Genomic DNA, 12,238 nt, shown 5'->3' with positions numbered 1-12,238 from the left:
TTTTTGAAAGAAGGTAAATGGTGGTCTTCGTGTAAACTGGAGCCTCCGTGTTTGTTATTTTGTAGTTTCATACAGTATAGGCGACATTTATAAACCCTCGGTTACACTTTTTTAAATAGATTCAATCTTGCACGTGGAAAGTTTAAGTGAGGGCTTTAGTTGATGTAACACTCTCGTCAGGGGGTGCATTAATCCAGCACAACAGCGGCTCATGGACTTATTTTATAAGTAAAGGTAAGACCATAATAACGTTTTTTTTAATTAAATGTGCTTTTTTGTGTGCTACAGTTTGTATGTGTAAAGTTAAAGTTAAATTAAAGTACCAATGATTGTCACACACACACTAGGTGTAATGAAATTTGTCCTCTGCATTTGACCCATCCCCTTGATCACCCCCTGGGAGGTGAGGGGAGCAGTGGGCAGCAGCGGCGCCGCGCCCGGGAATCATTTTTGGTGATTTAATAACCCCCAATTCCAACCCTTGATGCTGAGTGCCAAGCAGGGAAGAATGCTGGTATGAGCTTTTAAACATAACCCGTTAACTGCTGCCAATCAAATGGTGAATAAGATACTCTTTAGGGTTCATATGTTTGTAAATCTGACTGTGATGAAGTCAGTGCCTCACCAGCCATGAACCTCACCGCACGTCACTGGTAATCACTCACCAGCAAGAGAGAAATATAATTTGTGTCTTGAACCCATGGTAAATTGATAACAAAGAATCATGAATCTTACATTTTATCACCAGTTATATGTGCCTCTTTTAAGCTCTATCTTTAATCATATCCATAATTTATGGTCCAACTTCTCTCTCCTGATGCGTCATTCTACCCCCCTTCAGGGCATTCAAAAATATATCCATATTTACTTCATTTCCTCAGCAGCTACAACACTATATAAGACCAATATGTGGAACCTCTTTAAAAACAAAAGCTAAATTATTATTGCATCCCGAGGCACTACTTGGCACATTAAAAAGGAGGTGGGCGTGATATAAATATCTCATGTACAAAACAAAGACATTACTACATCAAATTGAAAACCCAAAACTAATACAGATTAATCATCAATACAAGCAGGGGGCATCATCTACAAACGTACAAAGTGTGTATACACACAAATCAGGGCCAAAAAGTTGCTTTTCACTAAACTGAAATACAAAACCAGTGAAGTTGGCACGTTGTGTAAATCGTACATAAAAACAGAATACAATGATTTTCAAATCCTTTTCAACTTATATTTAACTGAATAGACTGCAAAAACAAGATATTTAATTCTCGGACTGAGAAACTTAATTTTTTTTGCAAATAATCATTAACTTAGAATATTATGGCAGCAACACATTGCAAACAAGTTGGCACAGGTGCATTTTTACCACTGTATTACACGGCCTTTCCTTTTATTTTACTATGAAGACACGCTGTTGTAACACGTCTGCTGTCATGGCGCCGATCACGGCTGCCTCGATGGTCTCTGTTTTGTTTGTTTTTGTGCGTAAATTGTGTGTCCGCGTACTCTTACACCCGCAAAGAGCTACTGAACATCAAATTTGCTCTCCTGCTCTGGAATATCTTTTCATTCACTGTAAGCCTTTTTACTCACCGCATTTCCATATGAGTTGGGAAATTGTGTTAGATGTAAATATAAACGGAATACAATGATTTGCAAATCCTTTTCAACCCATATTCAATTGAATGTACTACAAAGACAAGATATTTGATGTTCAAACTCATAAACTTTTTTTTTTTTTGCAAATAATAATTCCAAAGACATGCACCTGGGGATAAGTTGATTGGCAACACTAAATTGGCCCTAGTGTGTGGATGTGAGTGTGAATGTTGTCTGTCTATCTGTGTTGGCCCTGCGATGAGGTGGCGACTTGTCCAGGGTGTACCCCGCCTTCCGCCCGATTGTAGCTGAGATAGGCTCCAGCGCCCCCCGCGACCCCAAAGGGAATAAGCGGTAGAAAATGGATGGATGGATAATTAACTTAGAATTTCATGGCTGCGACACGTGCCAAAGTAGTTGGGAAACTGCTGCACCTCCAGTCACCAGTCCGTAAAGCTGCTCAAGTTTGTGGACGACACTACCATCATCGGGCTCATCTCGGATGGCGACGAGTCCGCCTACAGGAGAGAGGCGGATCGGCTGGTGTCCTGGTGCAGCCTTAACAACCTGGAGCTGAAGGCCTAGAAAACAGTGGAGATGATCTTAGACTTCAGAAAAGTCAAAGCCCCACCATCCCCCCTCACCCTGATTGACTCTCCCACCCCGTCTCCATTGTGGACTCCATCCGTTTCTTGGGCACCACCATCACCCAGGACCTCAAGTGGGAGCCGACCATGAGCTCCCTCATCAAGAAGGCCCAGCAGAGGATGCACTTCCTTAGGCAGCTGAAGAATTTTAAGGTGCCGACCGAGATGCTGGTGCAGTTCTACTCAGCCATCATCGAGTCCATCCTCACCTCCTCCATCACCGTGTGGTTCCCTGGCGCCACAGTCCTGGACAAGCATCTACTGCAGCGCATTGTACGTGCTGCTGAGAAGTTTATTTAGGCTGCAAACTCCCATCCTTCCAGGACCTGTTCTCCTCCAGGACCAGGGTGTGGGTCGGATCACAGCTGACTCTTCTCACCCTAGACACAAACTATTCTCCCCTCTCCCCTCAGGCAGGAGACTACGGTCCATCCAGACCCACACCTCCCGCCACCTGAACAGTTTTTTCCCCTCGGCCATCAGGGACATGAACAATAACAAGATCTGATAGCTCAGTTACAGCTCATGTTATTATATTCTGTGTTATATGTTTTATGTTGCATGATTGCACCAAGTAAAATTCCTAGTTTGTGAACACGTTCTCAAACAATGGCAATAAAAACTATTCTGATTCTGATTCTGATTCTGACGTGGCTTGGCATTGTCTTGCTGAAATAAGCAGGGGCTTCCATGAAAAATATGTTGCTTGGATGGCAACATATGTTGCTCCAAAACCTGTATGTACCTTTCAGCATTAATGGTGCCTTCACAGATGTGTAAGTTACCCATGCCTTGGGCACTAATACACCCCCATACCATCACAGATGCTGGCTTTTGATAACAATCCAGATGGTTCTTTTCCTCTTTGTTCTGCAGGACACGACGTCCACAGTTTCCAAAAACAATTTAAAATGTGTACTCGTCAGACCACAGAACACTTTTACACTTTGTATCAGTCTGTCTTAGATGAGCTCGGGTCCAGCAAAGCCAGCAGCGTTTCTGGGTGTTGTTGATAAATGGCTTTCGCTTTGGATAGATAGTAGAGTTTTAGCCTGCACTTACAGATGTAGCGACAAACTGTAGATACTGACAGTGGTTTTCTGAAGTGTTCCTGAGCACATGTGGTGATATCCTTTACACACTGATGTCGCTTTTTGATGCAGTACCGGCTGAGGGATCCAAGGTCACGGGCATTCAATGTTATGTTCAGTGATTTCTCCAGATTATCTGAACCTTTTGATGATATTACAGACCTCAGATGGTGAAATCCCTAAATTCCTTGCAATAGCTCGTTGAGAAATGTTGTTCTTAAACTGTTTGACAATTTGCTCACGCATTTGTTCGCAAAGTGGTGACCCTCACCCCATCGTTGTTTGTGAATGACTGAGCATTTCATGGAAGTGGCTTTTATACCCAATCATGGCATCCACCTGTTCCCAATTAGTCTGTTCACCCGTGGGATGTTCCAAATAAGTGTTTGATGAGTATTCCTCAACTTTTTTGCCACTTGTGCCAGCTTTTTTTAAACGTGTTGCAGGCATCAAATTCCGAATGAGCTAATATTTGCAAAAAATAACAACGTTTTCCAGTTCCAATGTTAAGTATCTTGTCTTTGCAGTGTATTCAATTGAGTACAGGTTGAAATGGATTTGCAAATCATTGTATTTTGTTTTTATTTACGATTTACACAACGTGCCTACTTCATTGGTTTTGGGGTTTGTACATACATGTTGATCCTATGCAATGAATGTGAGTTAATCAATAGGTCTTACTGACTTAAAAAAAAACAATGGTGGAAAGTGTTGCTATTTTCCATTTCACTGGCTGATATCATATGTTAAATAAATCGAATTGCCTGCATTAAATGTGCTCGTCAGCATGAGTGCTGAGTGTAAATAAACTTACTAATAAGCTGGCGTTTTTGGAACGCAGATTTCGGGACAGAACATACGGCACAATGCAATCGGCAAGATGAGATGGTGCTCGACCCTTTAATGTTAGATCAAATAAGCTTGGCTTCTTCCTACTGCTTTTTGGACACGTTACATTGTTTAATGGCATGTGTGATAGTTTATTGGGCTGTACATTTTTAACATGATCTGGATAAATGGTATTGTATTGTATTGTATTGTAGGCAAAATGACCAGGATCATTTAAAATAACGTCTAGATATAGTACAAAACCCAAAACCAGTGAAGTTGGCAAGTTGTGTAAATCGTAAATAAAAACAGAATACAATGATTTGCAAATCCTTTTCAACTTATATTCAGTTGAATAGACTGCAAAGACAAGATAATTAATGTCCGAACTGAGAAACTTAATTTTTTTTTGCAAATAATCATTAACTTATAATTTAATGGCAGCAACACATTGCAAAACAAGTTGGCACAGGGGCATTTTTACCACTTTTACCACTTATCCCTTTTAACAACACTCAGTAAACATTTGGGAAGTGAGACCGATTTTTGAAGCTTTTCAGGTGGAATGTTTTCCCATTCCTGCTTGATGTACAGCTTAAGTTGTTCAACAGTCCGGGGTCTCCACTTTTCATCAGTCCGTCTTAGATAAGCTCGGGCCCAGCGAAGCCGGCGTTGTTTCTGGGTGTTGTTGATAAATGGCTTTCGCTATGCATTATGTGCCAGCTTCACTGGTTTTGTATTTAGATTGTGCAAATACAAAATGTGCAAAGACAATACTAATATGTATTGCAGTATGGCATTGTAGTTTATAATGCCTTTTAGGTGCACAGACCACATACAATTCAAATAAAATGTCTGTACATGGAAACAATTTCCTCATTTCTGGTTGCTTTTCAAAGATAATCTCTCGAGAGTATGGTAATACGAGTTTATCCAAAAGTGGCTTCATACCTCACCCCAGGTGATGCAACGTCTCTTGTCCTTGTTCTCCCTCTTTAAGTAGAGGTAATGAGTAAATTAAAAAATGCTATGAATACATTATCATGTTAATTACCGCATAAAAATGTGTCCACAAAGATTGTCTCAGCAACTTGCCTGAGCCTTAAAGAACAAATTTGATGTCAGGCTATGCTGTGTATGCAACTAGCTGCATGGTTTGCTCAACGTGACTTATTTGTAGCCGGATGGAATTTAATTCAGCCTCCACTCATCTCTGCTCATTGATGAGACGATGCATGAGGCCCAGATTATAGGAGGGAAGTAGAGTCCTTCATGGGTGATAGAGTGCTAAGCAAGCATACCTTTTTCGTGCATTTCATTCAGTTTATGTGTGACAAAGTTATAAAACTGAATCCATGCAGTCTGCATAACATAGTTTATTTTAAAGGACTTAGTGAGACTTTATCTAGAGAATTTTGCAATGTATTTGAACAGTTTAATAGTAAACATACAATCATGATGTCTGCACAGTAAGTTCTGTCCCATTGATGTTTCAGTGTTCAAATTCATAAAATTGTGTTTTTAATAGATGTATAAAAAAAAGGCCGGGATGAACATTTTACATTACTTCATCCATCTTTGTTTCTGTTCTTTCGTTTTTCTTCAGATGGGAAATGCCTCCGAAACGTATCTGTTCGTGTCCAGAATATCAAAAGACAATGACTTCCTCATGGGAACACTGTATACCATTTTTGGTGAGCTTTTTTTGTTCTGTTTATTGTGATTGTGCAAACGTTTTATGTTACTGAGAAAGAAAATAATGGATTGAAACCTAAAGTATGTTTTGTTGGGTTTGTTTATTATCAACCTGAAATTCTTTAAGCAAATATTGAATGACCTTACTTGATGACATAATGGGAGTTTTCGACATTTCTCTTGACGTTTACTCTTTTTTAAGTACCGTGCCATTTTATTTTCATAATTTATTTGTTTTCTGGTTAAAAAAAAAAGTAGAAGTAACTTTTAGTCTTTTAATATATATACATTTTAAATACTTGCTTATTTTGTTTTCTTTCTGGTCCTAATACAGTGGAACCTCAATATACGAACTTAATTGGTTCTTGAACATGGTTCGCGAAACGAAAGGTTCAGATAGTGAAGCGCAGTTCCCCATAAGAATCAATGTAAACATAAATAATTGGTTTTAGCCTCAACGAAGGTCCTATTTTAGTTTAAAAAAACTGTAAACTTTGAAGACAATATATATATATAAAGTCGTGATCAAAACTTTACACACACTTGTAAAGAACAGAATGTCATGGCTGTCTTGAGTTTCCAATAATTTCTACAACTCTTATTTTTTTGTGATAGAGTGATTGGAGCATATACTTTTTTGTCACAAAAACATTCATGAAGTTTGGTTCTTTTTATTAATTTATTATGGGTCTACTGAAAATGTGACCAAATCTGCTGTGTCAAAAATATACATACAGCAATGTTAATATTTGGTTACATGTCTCTTGGCAAGTTTCACTGCAATAAGGCACTTTTGGTAGCCATCCACAAGCTTCTGGTTGATTTTTTGACCACTCCTCTTGACAAAATTGGTGCAGTTCAGCTAAATGTGTTGGTTTTCTGACATGGACTTGTTTCTTCAGCATTGTCCTCACGTTTAAGTCAGGACTTTGGGAAGGCCATACCAAAACCTTAATTCTAGCCTGATTTTGCCATTCCTTTACCACTTTTAACGTGTGTTTGGGGTCACTGTCCGGTTGGAACACCCAACTGCTCCCAAGACCATGATTTTAGATTGTCCTGAAGAATTTGGAGATAATCCTCCTTTTTCATTGTCCCATTTACTCTCTGTAAAGCACCAGTTCCATTGGCAGCAAAACAGGCCCAGAGCATAATACTACCACCACCATGCTTGATGCATGGTGTTCCTGGGAATAAAGGCCTCACCTTTTCTCCTCCAAACATATTGCTGGGTATTGTGGCCACACAGCTAAATTTTTGTTTCATCTGACCACAGAACTTTCCTCCAGAAGGTCTTATCTCTGTCCATGTGATGTCAGATGAAACAAAAATTTAGATGTTTGGCCACGATACCAAGCAATATGTTTGGAGGAGAAAAGATGAGGCCTTTAATCCCAGGAACACCAAGGCTGGTAGTATTATGCTCTTGGCCTGTTTTTCTGTCAATGGAACTGGTGCTTTACAGAGAGTAAATGGGACAATGAAAAAGGAGGATTACCTGCAAATTCTTCAGGACAACCTAAAATCATCAGCCCGGAGGTTGGGTCTTGGGCGCAGTTGGGTGTTCCAACAGGACAATGACCCCAAACACATGTCAAAAGTGGTAAAGGAATGGCAAAATCAGGCTAGAATTAAGGTTTTAGAATGGCCTTCCCAAAGTCCTGACTTAAACGTGTGGACAATGCTGAAGAAACAAGTCCATGTCAGAAAACCAAAACATTTAGCTGAACTGCACCAATTTTGTCAAGAGGAGTGGTCAAAAATTCAACCAGAAGCTTGCCAGCGTTTGGATGGCTACCAAAAGCACCTTATTGCAGTGAAACTTGCCAAGGGACATGTAACCAAATATTAACATTGCTGTATGTATACTTTTGACCCAGCAGATTTGGTCACATTTTCAGTGGACCAATAATAAATTCATAAAAGAACCAAACTTCATGAATGCTTTTGTGACAAACAAGTATGTGCTCCAATCACTCAATCACAAAAAAATAAGAGTTATAGAAAATATTGGAAACTCAAGACAGCCATGACATTATGTCCTTGTCAAGTGTGTGTAAACTTTTGACCACGACTGTATATATATATATATATATATATATATATATATATATATATATATATATATATATATATATATATATATATATATTTATATATTTATATATCAACATAACAAGGTGCTAATGGCTCAACAATTGTTTTTATCCAAACAACACAACACTGCAGCAAACTTAAATGTCAACTTAAACACATACACACACACAAGTCTTGTTGGTGCACTCCAAAACCAAAAAATAAAAAAAGGAAAATAATTTTACCCTTGTGTCTGGGAATATTTGTGTCATTGTTCAACACACTGGGAGTTTCGGCGTGATAAAAGAGCTGCGGCTTCACATAGTCGCCACTAGTCAGCTCAAAGTGGTTGCCGAAGCTATACAGCAAGTCTGTGACAGTTTGGACACATTTAAAAAAAAAATTCTGATCACACAAAGCAATCTCTTAGACAGACTGACACATCTCTGACTGGCGCAAGGTACGATATTTGTGGAAATAAACATGTCAGAAATGCCGCTCGCGGTCAAAGCTCTTTGAATTGGCTGTGCCCAAGTGTAGAGGATGTAAACAGGATGTGACAAAGGGAGCCTCACTTCTTCAAAATAGCTGTGCCCGCATGTACAGGAAGTGATGTCATCAAAATTGCAGCCTTTTGATGGCTTCAAGCAGCATGCAAAATGAATGAATGAAGCGTTAGTACACCAAGACATGGTTCGCACACAGAGGCATATTTGGCGGGATGTAAATATTCGTAAACCGAAAAAGGACGCAAATAGAGGCGTTCGTAAATCGAGATTCCACTGTACTCCCAGAATAAGCATGAGAATTGAGCCTGCAACAACTGCCATACAGGTGTGTTGTCCATGCTGGGAAACGGGATCCTGCTGTTTGTGGCCTACAGAAAAAAGTCCTCCTTGAAGCCAGCAGAGTTCTTTGTAGTCAACTTGGCCATCAGCGACCTGCTGATGACCTTATCCCTCTTCCCCCTTGCTGTGCCGTCATCCTACACTCATAAGTAAGTCTTTTTTCCATCTGCTGTACTATGTCACCACATCTTCACATTTGTTGCCTGTGAGCAGGCAAAGGTTAGTACCTCATATTAGAAGTGAATAGCATCCATCTTCAGTGCTTGAGATTAAAGTAAGACTTACCAACATACTGAAATCATTCGTCAAGTACAGTATTGTTGCACAGTTAAACCTACCCCAAACAACACACACCCCGTTACCGGGTTCCGCCTTAGTGGCAATCGTGTACATTGTATGTTTGCCCTTGAACGGGTCTGTGGTGAAAATGTACTCTTGTATTTTTGTTGTACTGTTTAAAGGCCTACTGAAATGCGATTTTCTTATTTAAACGGGGATAGCAGGTCCATTCTATGTGTCATACTTGATAATTTCGCGATATTGCCATATTTTTGCTGAAAGAATTTAGTAGAGAACATTGACGATAAAGTTCGCAACTTTTGGTCGCTGATAAAAAAGCCTTGCCTGTACCGGAAGTAGCAGACAAGTAGCGTGTCGTCACAGGTTGTGGAGCTCCTCACATCCGCAAATTGTTTACAATCATGGCCACCAGCAGCGAGAGCGATTCGGACCGAGAAAGTGACGATTTCCCCATTAATTTGAGCGAGGAGGAAAGATTTGTGGATGAGGAAAGTGAGAGTGAAGGACTAGAGGGAAGTGGGAGCGATTCAGATAGGGAAAATGCTGTGAGAGGCGGGGGGGGACCCATGATATTCAGCTGGGAATGACTAAAACAGTAAATAAACACAAGACATATATATACTCTATTAGCCACAACACAACCAGGCTTATATTTAATATGCCACATATTAATCCCGCATAACAAACACCTCCCCCCTCCCGTCCATATAACCCGCCAATACAACTCAAACACCTGCACAACACACTCATTCCCACAGCCCAAAGTACCGTTCACCTCCCCAAAGTTCATACAGCACATATATTTCCCCAAAGTCCCCAAAGTTACGTACGTGACATGCACATAGCGGCACACATGTACGGGCAAGCGATCAAATGTTTGGAAGCCGCAGCTGCATGCGTACTCACGGTACCGTGTCTGTGTATCCAACTCAAAGTCCTCCTGGTAAGAGTCTCTGTTGTCCCAGTTCTCCACAGGCCAATGGTAAAGCTTGACTGTCATCTTTCGGGAATGTAAACAATGAAACACCGGCCGTGTTTGTGTTGCTGCAGTCGGCCTCAATACACCGCTTCCCACCTACAGCTTTCTTCTTTGCTGTCTCCATTGTTCATTGAACAAATTGCAAAAGATTCACCAACACAGATGTCCAGAATACTGTGGAATTTTGCGATGAAAACAGACGACTTAATAGCTGGCCACCATGCTGTCCCAAAATGTCCTCTACAATCCGTGACGTCACACACTGACGTCATCATACCGAGATGTTTTCAGCAGGATATTTCGCTCAAAATTTTAAATTGCACTTTAGTAAACTAACCCGGCGGTATTGGCATGTGTTGCATTGTTAAGATTTCATCATTGATATATAAACTATCAGACTGCGTGGTCGGTAGTAGTGGGTTTCAGTAGGCCTTTAGCTGCAATGACCATTAAGTGCAACCGAACAAAATGATTGTGAAGTTTTTATATTGATGTGACCCCTCTCAGGACTGCAGCTCTATACAAAGCAAAGTGGCGTCACACAGGAAACAAATACAGCTTCTCAAACAAATCCCATTCATCATGCCATTTTAAAAACACGTTTTGACTATTTGCTTTATCTCTCCCATTACTTTTGTCCCTTTTCCTCCACATCCAGGTGGCTGTTTAATAGGACAACCTGCACTGTTTACGCATTCTGTGGCGTTTTGTTTGGCCTGTGCAGTCTGACTAACCTCACAGTGCTCTCCTCCGTCTGCTGGCTCAAAGTCTGCTGCCCAAACTATGGTAGGATCACACTTTACACTGTAACTCAGTGTTAAAGGGGAACTGTACTTTTTTTGGATCACTGGATCATTAACAATCATTATGAAAGACATGACGAGGAATGTATTTTTTTAATGCATTCTAACTAATAAATAAATGCGATCATTCATAATAACATTTAGAGTTTTTGTATTTTGATAATTTTAAGCATATGCGGCGCATTCATTTAAAAAATGCATCACAACGTTCGCTTTTTTTTCTTTATCACTGATAACACTCACTGCAGACTTTATGAGGGCCAACAAACATAATAAAACACCACTTACTGTACAGGGTCTGCTGTCATTAGGAGACCAACTGCTAGGATGTTCATATATTCCCATTTAGATGAAGAATGACTCATTATCCTCGCGAAGAAAATGGTGGTGGAACCAAGTGTCTTTTTCCTGTCGTTCTCGCAATTCCGGTTCTAAATTGGCTGTCAAAGTGTGCCAATATGTCGGAATAGGTCCTCCTTCTTCTACTTTCCAGGTGAGAGGCATTATTTATGGTCTACAATAAACTTCCAAAGAGCAGGGAAGCGAGGAAACAACAGACCACTCGATGATGTAAACAGAGGGACACACGATAGTGATCACGTCGGCACTATAAATAGTTTGTCTGCGTTAGCGCGTATAATAACAATATCACTAATACTTGGTTAATATTCAAGTCGTGAAATGTAAATGGAATATTGTTGGCGGTTTTGGATGGGTATTCATTGGATTTTATGGGCAAAATAGAGGACCTCCCATTGGCTTTGCCAAAAGCAGACTTTTATTGCCAAGTTAGAATGCATTATTTTAAAAAAAAAACATCCGTCATGTCTTTCATAATGATTGTGAATGATAGGAGACATTTTAAAAAAGTGCAGTTGCCCTTTTATGTATGTACCTTATTAAAACATTGTGGGGATTAATGTTTTATTTTTTTCAAATTAGTTTTAATTTGTTACATTTGCTGATGATGTTCATATATTATACATCAGAACAATTGAGAAATAGACACCTGTTATTATTATATACCAGATTAAAACAAAGCTGAATTGTACATCTGACAATATTTTCAACCACCATACTGTAAACTTTAAAACTCCTTGACATATAGTGTGGAAGTAAGGAATGGTATTTTAGAGACACTATCTCTTGATTGACCCAAAGAGGTGGTCAGTCCCCTTTTTAACTATTGGGAGCTGAGGGAATGTTCCATCTGTAGGGAAATCATAATTGCTAACCTCAACAACACAACAATAGTTATCACACTGACTGTGAAACACTGGGCCGACATGCAAATGTTCTCCTATATGCCATGTTTACTTTTGGGAGTAAAATGAGTTGGATTTGCAATATCAGAATTTGACCC

At 39.8% G+C, this 12,238-nt stretch overlaps 1 protein-coding gene across 1 annotated transcript in view; it reads left to right on the top strand.

Moving 5' to 3' along the window:
* opn7b (opsin 7, group member b) overlaps positions 1 to 12,238 on the top strand; it is a 165,311-nt gene that overhangs the window by 136,521 nt on the left and 16,552 nt on the right. The window contains exons 3-5 of the mRNA XM_061980761.1: positions 5,781 to 5,868; positions 8,780 to 8,942; positions 10,731 to 10,858. Of these exons, the coding sequence (XP_061836745.1) occupies positions 5,781 to 5,868; positions 8,780 to 8,942; positions 10,731 to 10,858 (379 nt within the window). The remainder of the gene's footprint in view (positions 1 to 5,780; positions 5,869 to 8,779; positions 8,943 to 10,730; positions 10,859 to 12,238) is intronic.

This window comes from Nerophis lumbriciformis, linkage group LG01, assembly GCF_033978685.3.
Source record: "Nerophis lumbriciformis linkage group LG01, RoL_Nlum_v2.1, whole genome shotgun sequence".
Lineage (NCBI taxonomy): Eukaryota > Metazoa > Chordata > Actinopteri > Syngnathiformes > Syngnathidae > Nerophis > Nerophis lumbriciformis.
The sequence above is the reverse complement of the archived record's forward strand: the minus strand, read 5'-3'. Positions and strand labels throughout refer to the sequence as shown.